General features: G+C 40.7%; 1 protein-coding gene across 1 annotated transcript; it reads right to left on the bottom strand.

The window, feature by feature from the left end:
* Positions 1 to 4,654: 4,654 nt before the first annotated feature.
* CHMP4C (charged multivesicular body protein 4C) lies at positions 4,655 to 22,483 on the bottom strand. Its single transcript, XM_026081381.1, has 5 exons — positions 22,245 to 22,483; positions 13,964 to 14,141; positions 12,896 to 13,010; positions 9,749 to 9,857; positions 4,655 to 7,470 (listed from the first exon to the last, which is right to left on the bottom strand). Exons 1-5 carry the CDS (start codon positions 22,438 to 22,440, stop codon positions 7,406 to 7,408), a joined length of 663 nt encoding a protein of 220 aa, XP_025937166.1. The 5' UTR covers positions 22,441 to 22,483; the 3' UTR covers positions 4,655 to 7,405.
* Between the last annotated feature and the right edge of the window lie 14 nt (positions 22,484 to 22,497).

The raw sequence follows: 22,497 nt of genomic DNA, 5'->3' as shown, positions 1-22,497 counted from the left end.
AAGAAGTTTTCAGCATCAGTTGCTAGTTTAGAGAACTTCCAGCATAGCTTGTAGTATAATGTAAACCTAATAAAACATGATGCAATTCTTCTTAGATTTGAGTTGAGCAAGGGGATAATAACTTCTGTGGGAAGAGGCAGATGAGGAAAAAGTGTCTCATTCTRTGGAATCTTTTGAAAATATTAAAATCAGCCATTCAGTGAGATGGTGATGTGCCTGTGAAGGTGTTGCTCCTGCTTACATGTACAAGCAAGGCCCAGATAAGCCAGCTTCCATTGGAGATCATTTCTTTGTCATCTCACGCACCAATCAGATTTGATTCACTCATCCCTACTTAAATAGGCAATTAAAAAATAAGGTGCAAGTGTTGCAAAATTAATGTGAAAACTTACATGTTGTGAAGGAGTATTAAACAATGAAAATTTAGCTCAAGCTTGCTGTTAGTTAACATGAGGAAGAGAGCATGTGCAAATAATTACTTCTATCTTTGCTGTCCCTATGTTGTGAACAGCTACTGGCATCCTTGGTGCATTATGTGAATGTTTCAAATCTGAATCTAGAAAATCATGAAAAGGCCTACATCTTTTGCTTTGCAAAGGACATATGTCACACGACTCATGCTATTCTAAAGGTCAAAGCACTAGATCTCTCAACATACGGACTTCTCTGTTCTTGTTCCTAGGCCTGCTATGCCCATGATGGTGTATGGTGGAATAAAGTGAAGCAAATGTTGGCTCAGATTTCAGTTTAATCAGATATGGGCTATCTGATGTCTAGACAGATTCTCAGTGTACATACATTGATGGCTTGACTGCCTGGGATTTACTCAGTGATTTTTTTTTATTATTATTATTTTCTCCCAGTGTCTCCTTTGTGAAATGTAACCTTCATGTTCTGACTAAGGGTGTTTGATACAACATATAGGTAAAATCTATAGTCATATTAATGCTATTACAAGCCTTTTCTAGAATTTCTTGATCCATGCAATAGGATTTGTTCCTAGCTCAGCTCACTGTTAAACTAATTCAGTTTGACACATTTTGCTGACGGAGTTTTCAAAGCAGTGGGAGCTGGAGGTTTCAGCCTGAAAAGTGTGATGTGATCTCTACTACACAAGTTCAGCTATTAACTTTCGAAACTTTGCATTACAGCCACAGGAAGGTCACTGGTAACATAATCCATTCTACTTGTGTGCCCATATGCAGTTTCCTCTGTGTCCTTTTTGTTTTAGCAGCAATGACATCGGCCAAAGAAGGCATTTTTTCATGGAGCACTCTAACACTTTGTCCTGGAACTACCACTGAAGAAAGCTGCCTGAGGGGGTTAAAAAAAGCAGGGTGATCTTGGAGATTGCCAAGGAGCTACCTGCTATCACCACCGAATTTTCTCTCTGCCACTGCTACATTTCTAGCTCAACTGAGACACTGACAGCCTCTTGTCGCAGGAGATAAGGGGTTTATTCTCTCAAGCTTTTGCTCATGTAATATAAAGAATACGTTTGCAAAGCATGGTGAGAGAATCAGAGCATTATCCATTTACGTCTATGATCTACTGCCTTGCTCCTAATATTCTTCTTTTATGGTTTCCTCTTTCTAGACTATTATCATCCTTCAGAAGGACCATTTTGTAGCATATGGAGAACTCTAATGATACCTTACAGGGGATACACAAGGTGTTGCAGAGTATAGCTATGCTTCTTCAAACACATTAAAGCTTTTTCTGGAGAGTTCAGCAAACCACCCTAATTATGCATAGGAATTGCACTAGAAAAACTAATAAGTCTGCAGAGTTTGTTCCTTAGTGGTCAAAGAGGCTAAACCCAATTCGGCTTGACTGTATAGCCAATTCTGAAAATGGAGCCAACCTGCTGAACGTGTCAGTTCAGGCTCAATTTCCTTTGATGAACAAGACCTCTCCTTGGTAAAATTACCTTTAAGATCCTCAGGAAATCAAAGTGATTAAATCAGCACTTAAATGCCCTCAACAGCCTCAAAGCCAACAGCTGCTATACATTCCTGCAGGCATGTCCCCACATGTTCCCACCTAGGCCACTGTCACACTGATGCTACCGCACAGTGATGGAAGTACTCTGAATCCTAGCGAGGGTGCAGCGAGACAGACTTGACCGAGAAATACCTCTTGCCAATGCAGTGTCCTCAAAGCACACCTCCGATGTGTTGTAATGATATGTAACTGGTTGCTGCAAAGCAGCATTAGCTGATCAGTACTAAAGAGGTGAAGGTCTTTGGTCATGCTGGCCTGAGCCTCTGTTTGAACACTGGTACTTTTTATTTTGTCTTTGAGTCTCAGTTCCAACTTGTCATGGTATGGGTGCTTGGCTGGGGGTGGGGGCGGGGGGACTTCTGCTCTGGTTTCCTGCACATTTGAGAGTAAAGAGTAGGAAACCACGAAGTGCGTGGAGGTGGCTGGGGAAGGCAGGAGAAGAGAAAGAGGCCAGAGAAGCTGCTCAGAAGGTCGGTTATTTTTTAAAGGAGCATTTTAGCTTTGAATAAGAGGGGATTTGTGGGGTGGGAGGGAACCCCACCCTTTTAAAGTTTCCCTTCCTAGCAGGCCCTTTTCCCTCTTGTGTGAGCAATCAGAAAGGGTGAAATCAGGCCCTGTGTGACAGTCGCTGCCTTTTGAGCCCGAGTTTCTTGGCAGTATGCTGAACGCAGAGCTCCACCTGGAGGTGCGCAGAGTCCAAGCCTACTGCTGCTGGAGCTCGTCACTGCTGCTTGGAGGGGGCAGGAGCATTGCAAATGGCAGTACACTGGGCACTTAACCTTATATACATATGGGGTATATATGATAGGCTATATACAATAGGTAGGTATAGGGTATATACCATGACTCTGTATATGCCTACATATGGGCTGTCCTGGCTGACTTCAGTTAGCTCAGCAGCTGTAGCGAGGTTCCTTYGGTAAGGCTGAGTCAAATCACAAAAGTAAGTACAACGTATTGATATATTAAATAGAGCTGAAGAGTTCCATTCCTGCTGAAGTGTGTGTATGTGTGTTACTTTTAGAGGAAATGGTAACAAGTTTGGTGGGGGAGGGGGGGGCCATCTATGTAAATACTATTTGAATCCATAAAGCAATTCCTTGTCCACTAATACAGTACATCCCTGAAAGCCGATGTCCTGGTAAGGAAAGTTATCAGGTTCAGAATGATCAGTCTCCCCCATATTTTATAAAATTCAGCTAACAAACCTCAGATTCTCAATTTAGGCACGTATTACCATTAAAAGCTAGCAGAATGAGCCTTTGAGGCCATTCGTCTGGGTACCTACACAGCCCCACCGCCTTGGCAAAATGGCCTGGGTAACAACACCTGGCAAGGCAGAAGTGTGAGTGTGTGTGCGGGGGGGACACCTAAAACTGTCTGAGAGGGCATTTGCCCCAAACTGATCTTGGTAAAGAGGAAGATGACCACCAGCTGGATTAAACAGTAACCAGGGAATTGCCATGAGATTTTTGAAAAAAATTGGGTCAGCTAAAGCACAATGCAAAGGAATCTGGAAGATGTGCAGCAGCGTAGCGAGGAGAGGGCAGCAGAGCAGAGGCAGGGCCAGCAGTGGTCCTGTGGCATCGGGGCTCTGCCCGGGCCCAGCAGCGCAGCTCGCATGGGCACCACATCCAGCTCGCCCACAGACAGCATGGGCCCATGAGGGCACCCAGGTCCTCATGCACGGGGGCACCCTGGGGCCTCGCTCGCCGGCATCTGGKGCAGCATGGGGTGGCACAGAGCAGGGGCACCCGCATCCCCCACTGGAGGGGTGTGCTTTTTCTGTATTAGTTAAAGAAGGCCCTGTAGAAATTTGTAGGTATACATTAATATTTTATAAGTGTCTAATATTGTGTTCTATCATCTGTTGCATTACTGATACTGATCCCAAGTGTACTGATTGCCCAGTAATTATGTGTCAATAACAAACCAATAAATCACTTCAAATCAGATCAGGATCAAACTACATGAACAGAGCAGGTTTTCCCTGCAACACTGATTTGACACTACAATGGTGGGTTTTGCAACCATCTCTGCAATTGGGACAGAGGTAGGAAAATATGACAGCTACATAAAAAATGAAACTTGTGATATTTGGCATTTCTGAAGACATTCAAGCTAGTCCAAGCTAGCAGTTAAGGAGGACTCAAAAATGTCTCACAAAATGACTTATGTTTCTACAGTCCTATATTATTATAATTCAGGCTCCGCATCATGTAAAAGCTGTAAGATATTCTCATTACAAATATTCCACATACATCCCCTTCTTTCCCACCCTCAACAGCTGTATTTACACCTGTGTTTATACTGAAGCAGGTCCTCTGATGTTTGGCAAAGACGCCTTGAGGCTTTAAAAAGAGGCAGAGGTTTGACCATAAAGATTTGACCATTCCACCTTTCAACTAAAGGCCTGAAAAGTGAAATACATACATTTCTGAAATACTGAGGAAATCTTCTAGTAAAAAGAAGAAGTAGGTGTTTTGGACACATTGAAATACAGAATCCCTTCAAATACAATTATTAAGGCTGAAGGAATGCAGCCCAGACACCCTAGGATATACTTTGTTGTTTTTTTTAACTAAATCACCTCTGTTCAAAGACTAATACATAAAAAAAAYATTTCTCCAAATCCTCAGACTCTCTAAGAGCACTGTATCCTAATGACAGTGCAGAGAGAGTACTTAATGTTTTGCTGATAGAAAAATAAATACAATCAATCACACAGCATGAGTATGACACCAAAATATTTATTTACAGCACATATATTAATTTTTTTTTTACTTTTTATTAAGATGTTTTCCCCTTTTTGATGATACCCAGATTAAAATGTCCGAGCCTATTCATGGAAGAAAAGATTCCCAAAATAAGTAAGAATCAGGAAAAGAAGTCAGCTATAGTACACCATCTGCTTCCAGAGTCCTCTTGTAAAATATGTCTGAGTTAATAGAGAGTACATTTACAATAACACATTGACACTATTCAAGCTCGTCTGCTTACATGCTGAACAAATAGCATCTTGGCACAGAAGAGAGACATATGTTCAAAAAAGAAAGAGGCAGTTGTCACAGTTTCATCTGACTTTGCATAGAAAAGAGCTGCTTCCTCAGCTGAAGCAAATCCCTACAACTCCATTGCTTTTGAAGGAAAAACACCGATCTCACAAACAGATATGACAACAAGCGCTCCAGCTATGGGAGTCCGTGCTGTATTTTGATTGGTATACATGACTATAGTACTTCTCAGCATAGCCTCACAAATCAAGTGTGTCCTAGTCTCTGACTCTGTCCTCCTGAAACACCAGCCACTGTACTCAAGCCTTCAGAGGAGCTCAGCTGAATGACCATGGTTACTGTTCTTCCTCCTTCACAAGTTTTGTTTTTAAAGTGCCTGCTCTGAAATCAACACGAGCTGAAGATACCTGAAGCTTCCCAGGATCAGCACTTGGCCAAACCATTGACGGAGGTTGGCAGTCACACATYAGCTTGCAAAGGAGAAGGCTGTCCCTATAATTTCTTCCTCCCTGTGGGGTGTGTTCACATAGAAGGTGCCTGCACAAAAGCTGTAGGTCCACATTTTCCAAAGCAGACTGAAAATCATTTTACTTTCAAACTGGAAGCTGAGATATGTATTTTGGTTAGTCTGTAGAACACTTTAAATAGGTAAAAGTGTTACGCAAGTGCTAAGTATTGGAAAACCACTAATTTGACAAAGAACAAATGCTAGAAGCCAGCCTTTCCAAGCTAAGTATGTGACTATGTTGGCATGACATCACTCGCATTCACAGATAACAGATGTGTTCACAAGCACATGGCCAGTGAGTCTTGCACTGTTATGCAATCAGTGTACACTAATGTTTTCTGTACCTAATTCAGAGACTTCCATAGACTGCCTTAACCTTGAAAATGGGATCCCAGCCAAATGGCTTAGCAAATGGATTCTAAATAACTCAGAATATTTGCTATTTTACTAATTATGACTGTCAAGGAGGCTTCTGGCTGGCGTCTTATCCTGAATTTCAGCAAGCACTAAAACTAAATGACATTTTGTTAGCATTTGGTTTCCTACAGATAGTTCATAATATATTTTTAAATTTAAGGTAGTGTTTTAAATTTTTTGTTTTAAAAGAAAAATGGAATAGTTCCAGTTTTTCTCTTTTCTCAACAGAAAGGGATAATCTTCCTGGTGCCTCCAAACTTTAGGATGGAATTATACACTTAATCTTTTCCAACAGGAAATTTATCTGAAATAAATTGGCAAGGCTCAATTCTCCATTCATATGGATGCAAACCAAAAGCAATTCCATGGCAGAGAATGAAAGAATCCTGAAAAAGGGAAAGTCATTTCCACAGTGTAAATTTTTGGCTTCATCCACAGAACTCAACTTGAAAGGTCTGAGCATGCTGTGTCCAGAAATACACACACTAATGTTTACGCTTAACCTAAAATACAATAGGCATTTGGCTGAAGCCACCTGCTAGACCCAGCAAATCACAAGCTAAAGTCCACCATAAGAAGTAATCAGTCTTCTGCTTCTAGAGATCTACAGACACCAAGTCTCCCATTATTTCCTATGTGGTTCAATCATCAGTGAATTTAGATTAATTTGAAAACAAGAAACCAAGACCACTGTGACTCTGCTTTCCAACTTCCCAGGAAGTCCACAGTGTTTTACTATTTCACTGTGATTGACAGCAAGCTTACAGCACAGACCTTAAGTCTTATTAAATAAAATTTGTTTGTACAAAGTAGTCTATATAATTTTTGTTTTCCATTTGAAGAGTGATTTCTCTATATATGCAGTAGTTTAGCACTCAGAGTGGAATTTACTCCTTAAGTCAAAAAGTAGTCAGCTGGGCAATAATGTACATTAGCTTTACAAGCATTCAGAATATTCTATCAGCTTTTAATGAGAGTTAAAAAGACGTTTCAAATATAACACTCTGATACCATTTCCATTCAGGAATCGAATACAAACAGGAACTGAATACTCATAAATCCAGCTGTGTGCGCATAAGTGGGATATACAGGTCTCACAAAATAGCAAGAAGTAGTAAGACATTACCTAAGAAAAGTTGATACTAATAAAAATACCCTCATAGTGCCATCATTCTAGCAAGAAAACAAACTTCTGGCCAAGGTTGGAAAAACTTTGGGGCTTGGAGAGCTGGGGAGTTTTGGCAGCTATTGAGGGGGTTTTTTGTTTGTTTTTAAACTAATTCAGCAATATTGAAGTCACACAATTATTTTTAGAAGGCTGGCCTTAAAAAAAAAAAAAAAAGAAAAAAGAAAATCCAGTCTGTATGAAATGCAACCACACTGAATTGGTAATGCTATAAAATAGTACTACAGCACTTTACATCCGCGTTGTAATGTTCACTGTTATAAGAAAACCACACTCTTATGAAGCCCAGGCAGCTAGCCGCTTCATTTCATCTTCATCTTCCGCTCTCTTCCTGGTCGATGCTGCAGAGAGAGATTAACAATAATTACTGACTAATGCAACAAAGAAAGCCATTTTATTTGTTAGCATTATGACTCGTGTAGTGTTTTTCAGTTTGAACATCTCATATCGATTTACTGAGTAGCAAGCTAAATATAGGTAACATAGTGATGAAGCTGATGAGATGTTAACTATTCTGCCCCACCATTAGCTTGCATACATCTTCTACTGAAAGACTCCCACAGAAAATATATTTAGCCCTAAAAGTGAGAGAGAATGTGCACCAGAACGCTACCAGCTCCTGTTCTCTGACCTCCACTTGGGCAGTCATGAGTGACCTACCCCACTACCCATGGCCGGTGTGCACCCTGCTGCCTTGCTGAAGGGTTCTGCATGTGCAGGTCCAGTCTCCCAACGGACGCACCCGAATTTAAGGAGAGGTATTGTTTATTAACGAGGAGAAAGAAATTCCTAAGCATACTTTGCTCAGATGACATCTGTGGCTACTCAGTTAACTGCAGTGGTCACAGCAATAGCAATTCCCAGCTCTGTACCAAGTCCCACACACGTTCTCTCTCTCTCTCTCTCTTTTTTTTTTTTTCCAAATCTACTATCATACATCTTCACACTCCCTGAACTAAAACCTCCCCCAAATAACTGTCATTTGCTGATCTGCAGACTGTGGGCCCAACAGCCAAGGACCCAGCCTTAGACCCTTTCCAACTCTGGGCCTTCTGTGTCAGGATTTGCATTCCTCCAAACATCAGTGTAATACTTTACTAGGTCCATCAGCCTTGTGTATCTGTTAACAGATGCCAGCAGCCAGCCAGCTCCTGCCTGTGGCAGCCATACAGCTGGCAGCCACGGTAAACCATCTTGAGAGGGGCTGCATACCACCAGGGGTGTGAGTACCACCATCAGGGACTAAAGTTGGGAGAAGAACACTGGAGACCTGAGTTACAGTCTTTGCTCTACCACTGGTTACTGAGTGGCTTGGGAAGGTTGCTGTGTCTTCCTTTGCCTCAGTATCCCCATCTATAAAGTCAGGAGGTAATATGCATCACCAGTTAAAAGCATTATGGAACCATTAACTGTTGTTGTTATTATTTTGCTATTTCTGTGTAATAGGAAGCATCCAGTTTCAGAAACAGAAAGGGTTTAGCCCTTGCTAAACTTAATATTTAGGTATTAAGCCCTTGCTTAATACTTAAACTGTATAAATGTACCCAGCTAATTTTGCCTGAAGCAGTCATACAAACAGATGAAGTAGCAAATCTAAGATAGTAAGCAGCACATGGGGGTGGCCTGAATTTAATAATCCTGTCAGTTGGCATAGCTGGATCTGGAAGAGGATATATGAAAAAGCCTTAAGTACCAAGACTGGAATTTGCACTTTTTCCTAAATCCATTTTTTACTAGCTCTTGTGCAATTTACATGAGTAGATGAGGCCACGATCCCAGTTTGAACATTTTAAACCTCTTCTCAGAGATTTAAGTGTTTGCCAAAACACACATAAGAGTGTTTGAGCTGAGCTGGTCCAGGTAACCTGTTTGGCAGCAGAATGTACCATAAACAATTTACACGATGCATGTCCTGTCCTTGCCACCAAATATTTATATTCTTTTACTAGCATCAGTACACAGTGACTCCGTTGATGAAAGACAACAAGGACACAGTGAAAGGTATAGTTAACAGTTGCCTGTCTCTGGCTTAATTCAAAACAAACAGGGCTGGACTACAGAAAAATATCAGAGGTATAGCTAACTTCTGACTTCTGTTTAATGCCAGAAATAAGTCTGTTTTGTAGAAAGCAAGTGAAAGAACGACAATATTTCTTCAAATTTGTATTTCCTGTCGCCTTCTTCATTTCTAATTAAAATATCACTGGCAAATATCAAACCCTACCCTACAAAGGAAGTCTCTTTGACACAAACATTTTTAATCTGGGTCAGACTAATTAAAAAGGCTAAGGATTTAATTGCCAAAAAAGAAGAAAAAAGTCTTCCCATTCCTCACTGATCTCACTACACATTTCAGTAGATGTATCAGCATATGTGAAAGATCAAGTTCCCCGAGTTCATCTCCCCAAATCTATAAAGAATTTAGTTCTAAATGCTTCCATATGGCAAGCCAGAATTCTACTTCCACTGATAAACGGATACAAAAATACTATAATGAACCTATAATACTTTAAAAGTTATAACAGAGTTAAATGCATATCTGGAATTCTCTCCTCCTCTCCTCCTACTCACAGCATGGCTTAATCATTGGAAACTTAAAATGGCAAGCAAGTGGTTTACCAGGGCGAGAAGGCAGTGATGTGGATGGAACGCTTGGCAGTCTGACATCTGTCATTCTCTTATTCATTTCTTCTTGCTCCAGTTCTTCTAATTCTGCCATCAACTCATCCTAAATTCAAGGAAAACATTATTTACAAATTCATTGTCCTGCCAGTGATCTCAGTCAAGTGCTTTTTTAACCACCACGAAGCAAAGCACTACTGACTTAACAGTTTATAGCCGAAAACAAGTATCAGAAAACAGCATATTGCCAGCATAACTTTTAGTGAGTGTGCGGTATGATAATAAATCTTATTTGAAAGTTGAAACAATGTGATTCTTCCCATTTTAGAAAGCAGCCAGGCTATGCTGGTTATAAGGAAGGGTGGCATTAAATGCATTATGCTACAGCCCTAACAGACTAAGCTCAGAATTATATATGATTTCAAAGCAGCACTGGAATCAGAGCTGTCCTCCTGGGTCTGGTTATTCACTCTTGATGCACATAACACTCTTGGGATTTTAGCTAGAGAAGCTCATTTGGACAGATGTTCTAACCCACTTTCATAATACTAAAAAAAGCTTTACACTTAAAAAAGCCAAAGACTTATTCCTTGGCAGGAGCATCCTAAAGAAAGCAAGCCAACAATTACATATTTGTAGCGAAACGGACCTTTGCCACTTAGATAAAATGATTTAAAAAGAAACAATGGGCAAAAGAGGCTGGAGCAAAGGGGGATCTGCCAGGTTTTGAAATGGGCTTTGCCCACCCATTTTTCACCAACATGGAAATTAAAATGATAATGACATAGCCATCATACGTCTTCCAAGAATTGATTTCCTATTTTTATTTATTTTAAGGCCAAAAAAGGCTAGTTAGCCAGTCCGACCTTGTGCGCAGTGCAAATCCTAGAACAGCATCTAAAAGCTTTGGCATCAGGTCTACATCTGATGATGTTCGATTGATAGCAAATCTCTCAAAGAAATGTGCAGGGTGGACCCCATGTCCAACTTAGGCACTTAGTTGAGGTGCAAATGTTTCTGTATTTTAAGAATCTAAATAAGTGGTGTGAATACAATCTTCTTAAAAAGTTAGTGTCCAAGTCCTTATAAAGTCAATGGAAACAGGTGCTTCTGAAGACCTCTAGAGGGTCACCTAACCCCCTCCCACACCAAATTATACCTTAACTCCCTCTGTTGAGCAAGTAAGCAATCAGGAGGTGATGTCAGCCATGAAGGGCTGGCTCTTTCTTAAAGAGGTGGAGGAAGTGGTGATTCCTACCTTTAGCATAATAGTGTAATGGCTAGGATATACGCCCTGGAAGTAGGACACTCAGGTTTTAAGTTAAGCAGCTTGAACTTGTGTTTCCCACAACTCAACAGCTGCTCTACAACTAAGCTGTGGTGTATTGTAATAGATGCAATGAATCCTCTTTCTCCTGTTGAAGCCAGGCCAAAAGGAGTGGAGCAGAGGGAAGAGTCACGCGGAGGGGAGCAGAACCTGGGTTCCAGACTTTGCCCACTGGAATGTGTATGTATCTCACATTTGATTATCAGAAACAGGCCTCTAAGCAAGGACTGCCTCTCTCAAATGAGCATCCTACTCAGGTAGAGTAGAGGTTTTTTGCATTCTTCATTACATACATTGTGTCATCCCAGAGACAAAGAATCCTTATGCTTTTATATCTATTTAGAGAAGTATAAATTACATGCTTCAACAATCTCCTTGCACCCGTGGTACACAGGTGAAGAATACAAGCGTGTGGTCAAAATGCCCTTCAAAAAATAAAATTAAATATCATCCTCCAACACAAATCACCTCATAACACAGTGATTAAGTCATTGATTCTAGTCCTCCTGAGCTGAAGTGGCCTTTGAACCAGGTTTCCCAGTTACTGGACAAGTGCTCTATTTGGCCCTTATGCAAAACAAGGTGCTGGTACAATGATGCCTCATGTAAGAGACAGTGGCTTATTTTGCTAAAACAGGCCTTTCTGAACACGCCCATCAACTAAGATTAGCATCTGTGAGGAACTTTCAGGTCAATCTACAACATGCTTATTGAGTCTAGACTCCTACAAGTTAGCACTTATGCTAAGAGACACTGCATAGCTGTTTGGGATGGAGGTGTTTTTCAGTTACCCAAGGCCCAGTTTATACAGCCTGAATCCAATTCCTTATGCCAGTATTCATTAGTGCTTCTAGAAAAGTTCATTTACACTGCAAGTGGAAAGACAGGAAAGCAGACAATGGGAAAAAATAAAAAGAACCACTACTGCTTTTCAACAAGGTATCAAAAGGATATCTATTGAATAAACAGACAAAAATCAAGCAAAGAAAAATGCATATGCTGTATCGTATCTGCCCTTAATTTGGGTACATTGGAATGAATTAGTTGGGGGGGGGCATTATTTGATTCTTTAGGTTAGTCTTCAAATGATTCCTAGTGCTTGGTTATCCTGATCACCAGTTCTGCATTCCACAAATTGCAAAAAAACTGAATATATTGGACCCTTGAGTACTCAACCATACTTGTTGAYTGGATCAGAAACAACTAATGGCCTGATTAGATATACAAAAAGAAGTCCAGGGACCCTGGAAAGCTCCTGCAGAAAATTTTCAGAAGGTACTAGATACCTCGTGAAGTTTTCGAAAGAAAAGAGCTCAGGGATTGAATTCATATTGCTTCCAACAGGAACAACAACTACTCAATTAATCAACTTCTGTTGAAATTCTGGAAAATACTGAGAGGACCTGCATCTCCAGGCACCAAAAAATCCCCTTTAAAATCTGGCCCAAATATTCAGAATTGTGAGCAATAATCTTTAATACGATGGTGCAGTAATAGGAATAGCACCTAGCCAAACATATGTCTATTTGGAGCACAACAAATTACATGTTTCAGCGTCTATTTGGAGCAGTAAAAAACTGCATGCTTTAGTGATCTCCTTCTTCCACAGCACAGAAGAGAATAACAAGTATGGGTGTGCAGTCAAAACTTCCTTAAAAAAAAAAGACATAAAATGTCCTTGATAGGATAAGCTAGAACTAAGCAATTTTACAATCACATCTTTTGAATAAAAAATTTTTAGAGCAAACCATTGCAAAACAAAATAACCACTGGGTCATTTTATAGACAAAACTCACAGGGTTTACTGAAGTACTAACCTCATCAAACTCATCACCAAACCCAGCTCGGTTTGAGATAGCATCTGAAATTTCCTGGGCAACGTCTTGCTGTTCAGTGATATCTTGCATCAAATCATCAATTTTGTTTAAGTCCCTGGCAAAATAACATGGAAACAGTTTTGAAAGATACATCATTTAAATCCTACAGAAGAGACTTAGAAACACCTTTTTCAAAACAGACTGTACATACATCCATGGGCATAAAAAGAAAGAGCAGAACTCAGGGGGGATAATTTCCTTCACCTACACCTTAATTTTTCCTGGCAAGCTTCTGCGTGTCACAGTTAGCCAGTCCAATTCCTTCCACTTTGGAACTGTAGCAAAAGTCAGACTGCAGCAGTCTGTGCTTTCCTCCCTCTCTGTGCTTCTTATGTGTTTGACAGCCTACAGTCGCATTCCCTGGGCAGACCCCATCTCCTTCCTGAGGTCAGTACCTTTACAGATGCACCTTTTTTGATCTTAAGCTCTCAGCCAGAAGTGGTGGGAACTTAACAAGACTATTCCCCATTTAAAAGCTTCCCCTTATTGTTAACTTCACCATTGTTTCAGTTCCTGTTTATTCTCCCAGAACAACCTTTTCTGATTTAACTCTCTTTATTCAGGCAGAAAAACACCCCACCGAACAATATAGAACATATAAAAATACTACATATATAAAAATCTTACCCTCTTTTATTATTCAGGTCTAACTAGCACTCTGAATCATATAACCCAGCTTATGCACTTTGAGGAAAAGAGTTCAGTTCATTTCTACAAGTCTCTTCTACTTCTACCCTTGATCTTTCCAGATCTCTACTGCCAAGGTAGATTTAATACAGCTAGTGCCACATGGATTTCCTTAGTTAGCTGGACTTCCTACTGGATTTGCCATTAAGAAGAGATATTTTTCTGCCAAATATAACATTACAGGACCAACAGCATTCCTGACATTAAATGCCTGAACCAAAATGAAGTGAAAACTGGCTAACAAGGTACAACAGACCAAGTGATGAAATGGTTTATAGATGTTTAGTAAGCTCATCTTGAAAGCTAGTAGAAAGCACTTACATATTTGCATGCACTTTTTTCATAGCTTGTGCAGCATAACCCATATTCTTGAGCACTTCTGTGTTGGTATGGGAATTTTCCAGTGCTTCTCTCTGGAACTCAATGGTTGAGAGTGTTCCATCAATTTGACTCAACTGTTTCTCATACCTCTTTTTTCTCTTCAGTGCTTGTAAGGCAGCTGGAACGCAAACAGGCAAAGTATACTGTGTATTTTCATAGTGAAATGCAAGCACAAGAAGTTCAGTAACAACGACCTGGAGAAGTTAGAATTCTCACCCTCCTACCTTACTAGTAGAGAGGCAAACTTTGACTACACCAGATCAGCAGCCTGCTTATCACCAACATGCTGTTGTATGAACATGCTGGGAAGCCTCTTTTAGATTAACTCCTTTTAGAATCACAGGGAAGAGCAGCTTCTTCCTCCGCTACAGGAGATCTTGAATTCCATCCTGTGCACACAGGCAAAGCAGGAGATGACAGGGAGGAAAAAGGAAAATGTCAAAGAGGGATCAGAAAGGAGGAAACAGGGTAAAGAAAGAGAAAAGAGGTTGCAAAACATAAGTAAGAACTAAGGAAGACAGAGTAAGAAGATCTGTCATGACAACCACATCTCCACCAATGCTGCTTTCTAAACTGTGTCTGAGGAACAAAAATCGTAAAGTGCAATGGAAAGCCCTAATCACCTAACCAAACATGTGGGTTAGATCAGAGGAAATATTAACATTTCTTGGGCTTTCAGTTGTATCTGTGCCTCTAAGTGGTTGTCAGAATTAACCTTTAAACCTTCAAACTTGAAAATATATAGGACTTTGTGGACAAAGCCGCAGTCAAATATAGCTACTCCATATTATCTTTGTACGTTATGAGATAACTTAGCAAATATAAAACAGTAATAAGCAGCATACTTTGCCCACAGTAAATCATTACCAGCATAAATGCATGTGACAAACAGAAGGAGAAAAAGGCTTCACTTACTCTCCGGRTGTGGAATACAATCTTGCCACAAGCATTTCTGGACCACTGTCCTTTCCAAACTACACAGTGCCAGACAAGAGTAAGGCATTTGCGTTAACTCATTGTATTTTCAATGTCAATTAATATCCCTATGTCCTTTCCCCTGTCTCACATTTCATTTCTAAATCAGGTTCAGTGCCAGCAAGCATCTACAGCACTGCAGCCACTCAAACTCAAACAACTAACAGCAGAGATTACTGCCGGTGTCCTATTCAAACCATTGTCATGTGCAATAATACATGCATTGTGGTACCCAACTTTTCAGACAAATCCAGGTGCCCTGCAAGAAACAGGCACAGATTTATTGTGAGTAACAGCACACACTAAGATGTGTCAACATGGTCCAAATTACTCATCATTGGCTGCACAAGGGCAAGCATTTGCTCAGCCTGTGAAATACACAGTTTCACAAATCTAACACTTGCAGTAAAATGTTCCAGGACAACAATCCACAATCACAGCAGATTAACCACCATCTTCAAGTTGAGGATTTTCCCAAGTTTTTTGGGATGCTCCAAAGATCATATATATTCTGAAGAAGATTAATGAATCCCAGATGACATTATGCAAATAACAAATGGGAGAATTCTGATTCATATTGGCAATTCCAAAATATACCTATCTGACTAAATTCAATACAGTCTTTTAGCTACTTATTAGCTCCCTACTTATGTATATTTATTCCTGGTGGTGTACTAACACCATCCACTTCCCTCTTCAGCTTTAATTGCATCAAAATTTGATCCTGGATTCTTTGATTGAAGGTCAGAGGGTCCAGCTATATTTAATGGCTGTGCCAGGGAGGACTCTAAAGTCCCATGGACTGAAGAAAGTTAACTGGCTCATTCAGAAAGACTTGAGTTTGAGTAAATAGCTACCATGCGGAAATATTTCTAGCCAATGTTTTTCAGAAATGGGACTCTGTATTGGTGCTATTATTATTGACTGCTCAAAGAGAAAATGGATTTCCTCAATTACATGCAGAGCAGTTGTTTTCAAAATCCTGCAGGTTCCTGTATAAGATTTAATTAAACCACACCCAAACTAAGAAATCACAAAAGAATGTAAACGCTCTGCGACTTCACCTATTCATAAACAGCTTTTCCTAACTATTGTACTGCAACATATCACCTTTATTAATTCTCTTTAGTTTTACAGTGACTTACAGAACAAAGCACTTGAGAGCATAACAATTCATACTTCTTCCTTATCATCCAAGATATTATATATTCCAACACCACATTATATGATTTTCTCACATACATTAAATGAATCCTGAATTTGCAAGGACCCTCATTGCTCAGTGTTTTGTAATCACAGCTACTATAGCTAGGATATGAGAATTTCCTCACTGATTTGAAATCTTATTTTCTACATTTTACAGATTGTCATAAGCTTTACTTTGCTTAAGTGATTTTCCTACTACACATGTAAGCATGTTAAAAGTTGCGTGCAAATCTTGCAAGAACAACACTGAAACTCTTCTCAAATGCTTTTGTATTATAATAAACAACTGAAAAAGAACATAATTTCCATGAAAAAGTAAAGAAATTGAGTGACAGTGATAAACTTACTTTACTGAAGGTCACAGAATGAAACTGCAAAAGGGTGTTGCCCATTCCAAAGATTTCAGAAAAGGAAGAGAGTCAGGTAAGAAGAATCTAAGCATCATCTGATGAAATAAGTGCAATGCCAATTTAACCAGGAAAAGATGAAGGTCTTCTCCAGGAAAAAGGAATCTCATACACTGGTTTTTATTGTGCTCCAAAGAAGCAGATTCAGCTCCTGCATTTCACAGTGACATGGGTAGTGGTTGCCTGGGCTTTAGCCCTACTTCTGGACTCAGCTGTCCAGCAAGCAGGACACGGCTCATGGCATTAGGAACCACTGCTCTTGTATTCTGGGTTTTTATTTTATTTTCAGGACAAGTAGCTGGAACGACAGTAGACTACTATGTCAGTCAGTTTATGTATTTAGAATTACTTTCATTAATATACAGAAAGACACTTTCCAAGTTCACTATGGTGATATTTTATTAAGGAAGGAAAGATGGCCAGACGGACAATAACAATCCTGGCCACGCTGGAGATCCAGGTTTCCAACAGCAAGAAGAAAGATAGTAGTCCTGGCACCTTCACCATGTCTTCATGACAGGTCAGAATGAAATAGACAGTACAGTGATGATAACACCTGTACCTGTCAAGCCCACCACTGGTAGCCACTAGTAAGGGAACAACTGATCTGATATTCTGAAGCAGAAATAAGAGCACTGTCAAGTAAACCCTATAATTCCCAAGGGAAACTTGGTGAAGAAGGAAAAGAGCATTTCTTCAGAAGACATGACATTGCTATGAAAGTACTGCACGTCATCCTTGGATACACTTCACTTCACAAACTGCTTCAAGGAAACTCAAACCTCACTTACGACCAAGTACTTAGCTCCTCTCCCTCCCTTAGGAAAGCTCCCTCTTGCTTTACTGTTGGTGCCTATTTGCACCCACCGAAAAATGTTCCCCAAACTACCTTTTCTCATTTATCTTTATCTAAAGGGATCACAAAACAAAGAAAACAACCCAAAAATACAAATGTCATACAGATGGCATAACTTTGAAAATAATGACTATTTTAATTCATAGCACATACCTGTCATAAATACCTAGGAGCTCTCACTTCCTTGTAAGAGCAAGAATATATTCTGTAAAAAACATTAGTGTACAGACTGGTGACTTCTTGTTAGGAGACCATCTTGACTACTAAAGACATATGTTTGCAGTGTTCTTATTGCTAAATTTGATCCACCTTCACTGTAATTTCTTCGCTATTAGTAGCACCACGCGGAGGACTGGCTATCAGCTTATCCAGCAAAAAAAGTCTTACTTTAAATCTGATCATGAAGAGCAAAGAACAATGGCTGTAAATCACAGAGCAAAGCTGATAAACAGTACAGTAGTGATTACTTTCCTTTTCAACTCAGCACATATTTCTTATTAACACAGGTCTCTAGTTGCCATTGCAATATGAAGAGGCCCTCTTGGATGTGAAATTACACACACAGTCTCTTTCTCAAGGTTAATGCCAACTCTCAGGGCTTTCTGGTTTGGGCACATCAGTAATTTAGTCATCTGGGGTTGAGATGAGCGAGACTCTCTTGGCAGTAGGTGCTTGTCACAAATTTGCTCACACCTATGGCTCTCCGGCCAAGTAGTATTTTTGAGGATGTGCAATGCCTGCCTCCCTGGTGGATTACTTACACTTCTGCTCTGTATGGGACCTGTGGAGTACAGATTCTGATCTCACTTAACATCAGTGGCAACCAGAAGTAATGCTGCTGAGGCCACAGAAAAATCATACAAGCTTAAGAAAGCTCATTATCAACATTTGTAATCCTTGAAACCTGTGACTGTATGCAAATTCTCAAACAACCAAGGCAATAATTCAAAAGCAGTACTGCACTTGATTCATTATAACCATTCCAGTTCATGGCAAGATACTTTAAATACGATCGCAAAGAGAAAAGAACAATGGCTGTAAACCACAGAACAAAGAGATAGTAGAGGGCTTCTCCACACCGCTCTGCCAAAAAATCCTCAGTCCCAACCTGCCATACACCCGCCTCTAGGAATGAGAGCCCTGTCTGTGTTAACATGCAACTACTACATCACTTCTTAGTTTTAATAACCTTCTGGTTACAACTAACTCACGGAAAAGGAATGCCACGTGGCATTCCTACACAGGCCTTGTTCAAACGTACCACACAACATATTTAGCAGCATCTATTGGTAAAAGCCTACACTTGTTACTCCAATTTTCTACATACGTTTTATCTTCAGTAATATTCTGTGACTCTCTGGTTAAGCCTTCTTCCTGTTAAAAAGCTGTGTCGGCTTTTAATTTCTTTTATTTCTTTTCATTCAGTCTTTTTTCTTTTTTTTTTTTTTTCCTTTTTAGGACCTGTAGAAGATGCCTGGCTAAAACACAACACTCAAATTGCAGCATTTTCACATGCATACGCACGCTTCAGAAAACCCATTTTCCTTTAAACAGAATTCTCAAATAACACACAAGAAATCAGAGGCAGCAGGTGTGTGTATGGAGGGTGTAAAATGGAAGGAAAGAGAACAAACTCAGAGGCAAAGGGATTGTTGTAGGAGAGAGAGAACAAACAGTAATGATAAGGAGCAGAGGCTTTTGGAGGACAGAGGTCAAACTTTTACCCTGGAATAACATTCCCTTGTACTCTCTGCATACTCATACAACAAGTATTGCCGATAAACTAACTTTAAAAAAAAAACAAACTACAAATTACAATGAAAACATAGTAATTGAATCCAGAAAGTAATATAGACAACTTTCCACACTGCCTCACAACCGGATGCCAAGCCTTAAGCAAAAGCATCATTCCCAGCATTAAGGAGGTAATATCATTCCACATGCTAACTGAATGACCACCACAGTGGTGGTAAGTTTGGGATGAAAAAGCTTCTCTATATGGCAAACTGCACTGTGAGGACTAAGACACTTCTTTTGTCCTAACCCATCACCATCAAAAAAATGCATATCGTCATTACGGACATGGATGTAGTGATGTAGAAGTAAAAGAAAACAGAACAGCTTGCCTCTTCCCAGTGCTAGCCCTTTCTCTCACTTCAAGCTTAAACAATTTTAACATTCAGTATCACTTTCTAACCTTTAAATTTTCCTATATGACCTTCAAAATGTTCAAGACAAAAGGTCAATTTGCAGCTGGAGTTGTGAGCTGTGCACTGGCTGAAATTAGTCAACATATATAGCAAGAGATACCCTAAAAGAACCATGAGTTTGTGTCTGGAATAGTGAAAGATTAAAAGGCAGTGCTAATCGTTAAAGAAAATATTGCTTATCACAAAACAATCTCTGCAAGAGGAAATCCAACACACATTGCTGTTCAGAAAACCCTGAAGTGGTCTAGTTACAATGAGATATGAATGGGAACACTGGAAATATATTACCCCATAAGCATAGCTAATTTCAGATTGGTTACAGGAACTGCAGCAATACACACTTCATGAGGGAGAAGCCAAAAAAATATTTAAGTGATGCTTCACATCTATTTGCATAGCTAGCATGTCATGGCTTTTAAATCAGGTTAAGTCTTCTGATGTCACAGGAACCCATTCAAGAATCATTTGAACTCATGAAAAATTGTTGGCGCTTGAGTCTGATCCTGCTTGTGTCACTGTAACTGACTCAGACTCACACGCCTGAAAAACCAAATGAGATCATGCTAACTTGGTATATTTTCTATATGTAGATACATCCTGCTCCAGTCTCAGACACTCCCATTTTAAATTCCAGAGACCTCTTAGTGATGCAATTATGAAAAAAACACATAAAATTACCTGCTAGGTCGCTTTGAAATATTCACTCTAACAGGACAATGCAGATTAAAACTTTTATTCTCTCATTTGCCTGTATGCTTACATAATGCTACAATAGCTGCTGGTTACCACAGATTTCCTCTGAAATATATTACAGTATACTAGCTAACATGTTGTTATATGTAAATCAGCAGCAATTAAAACTAACACAATTGTTATATCATATGAAGGGGTATATTTGGGGAATTACGCTTGCTCACTAGTCTACCAAATTCTATCATTTTGGTGCAGCAAGGTTGTATTATCTCATTTCTACTCTGACTGGAGTTTTACTACCCTTCTGGCTTTAGTGCCATTTTTGGCATAAAAAATTGCTATTCTATCCTTCTTGCCCTACCCTCTCTTTACTGTACTTGACTGTAGGTTACTGAGCCAATGACAAGAAAGATAAGAGAGAGTTACTTTTAATCACGGTGAGCCCAACAATCCAGCTTGAAGCATGACTCCACAAAGAAGTGTACAGATATAACTTGAACAGCATGCTGCAGCACAGCAGTGGAAACAAGTACCTGGGAGAAAAGCTTCCCATGTTGAATGCTGCATTCCTGAAAGTACAGTGCAAAGCCATAGTTTGCCAAACACTTGGAACCAGCATAAATCAGCTGGGTTAGAAGAGAAGCAGATCTGCCTTTTCCCAACAACGAGGACTCATTCCTGCCTAGGCACCACCTTCTGCTTCACCCGGGCCCAAGCACTGGGGCAGCTGCAGAGCCAGCCTACCCAGGGCAAAAATCATCTAGCCCCCCCAAAAAAAAAGCCCCAAAACCAAGCTACTGTACAGCCACATACAGATTTCTGAAACACACCCCCTGCGCGCCTCCCAGCGTAAGGAAGAGAGGCGCACAGGGGCAGGAGCGAGGCAGGGAACATTGCTTCTTCCTGCAACAAGGCCAGCTCAAAGTAGAGTCTTGGGGTGAAGTTTCACAGCAGCGTGTCGGGATCTAAATAGGAACTGCTACAGTTGCACAAACAGGTCTGTTTCCCTGCACACATGCAAGATCATATGCTGCTCATACAATTGCAAAGTGAACCAGTTCAGGGAGCTGATTCAGTCACTTTGCTCTGTAACATTACTCTTTAGCTGGGTCACCTCCCTGAACTAGCACAGGAGTGCCAGTACCTGCCCAAAGGGACAAGAGGGACACTCCAGCTGGGACAGCAAAGTAAAAAAAAAAAAAAACTGGGAGCACACCGACCCGGATGGCTCAAGTGTTGCAGAGTGACAGACTTAGTTGCACTGCTGAACTGGCTTTATTCACTTGGACTTTTTGTGCCTTAAAATCTGTCCCATCTCTACCAGTGTTTTTAAACCCCTTCTAACTAAATGCTTTTCACTTAAGTGCTGAAGTATCACAAATAAGTGAAAAGACTAAGCAAAACACCTTTAATGTGCAGCTCCTCACAAATTATATGGCATTAACTTTTTTAATTATCCAGCAACAGAAAGAGCAGATTAAAGAGCAACTTATTCTATATATTTTTTGAATCTTTAATTGAAAACATTTTGCTTCACTTTTGCGCATTTAAAGAAAAATAATTCTCAGAGTGGACAGCCAAGACTCAAGATGTCTTTAAGGAGTAACTAAACCAACCTGTTTCTCAAAGCCCTCCGTTTCCCCGAGACTGTCTTGCTGCAATTCTAGTCATTTCCTTCCCGGGGACCACGGCTTCAGTGTAAGCAGGATCAAACCCTCACCGTCCCTTCAGTATCTCCCCCACCGCAGCTAGCAGCGGGAGGATGGTGTAGCAGGCACGAATGCTCTGAGCTGTCAGTCATTTTTTAGCTTTATCGCATATGCCTGTGGGGTTCGATCACTGCTCCTCGGTCACCAGCAACACGCGGGCCTCACCTCGGCGGTTGGCGGTGCCGTGCTGCCGGGCGGCCGCCAGCTCCCGCTCGATCCGCGTCTCCAGGTACTGCTGCTTCTTGCCGAGCATCTCCTCGGTCTCCCGCAGCCGCGCCAGGGCCTCCTGCGGCGAGGGGCCGCCGCGGGCCCTGGGGGCGGCCGCGCCGCCCCCCTTGAAGAACCTCGAAATCCTGCTCATGTCGGCGCCCCGCGGCCGCTCGCTCTGCCGGGAGCGCGGCCCGGCCCGCGGGAGCCT

This window comes from Apteryx rowi, unplaced genomic scaffold (genome assembly GCF_003343035.1).
Source record: "Apteryx rowi isolate R43461 unplaced genomic scaffold, aptRow1 scaffold_548, whole genome shotgun sequence".
In the NCBI taxonomy this organism is placed as follows: domain Eukaryota; kingdom Metazoa; phylum Chordata; class Aves; order Apterygiformes; family Apterygidae; genus Apteryx; species Apteryx rowi.
This window is presented reverse-complemented; position numbering and strand designations above follow the sequence as displayed.

What these genes read in the sequence shown, in the direction of transcription:
- CHMP4C (XM_026081381.1), bottom strand. Translation starts at nt 22,440, where the DNA reads ATGAGCAGGATTTCGAGGTTCTTCAAGGGGGGCGGCGCGGCCGCCCCC. An exon ending in TTGGTGATGAGTTTGATGAG is followed by an intron (nt 9,858 to 12,895) that starts GTTAGTACTTCA and finishes CCTTGAATTTAG; the next exon opens with GATGAGTTGATGGCAGAATT. An exon ending in ATCACTGCCTTCTCGCCCTG is followed by an intron (nt 7,471 to 9,748) that starts GTAAACCACTTG and finishes CTCTCTCTGCAG; the next exon opens with CATCGACCAGGAAGAGAGCG.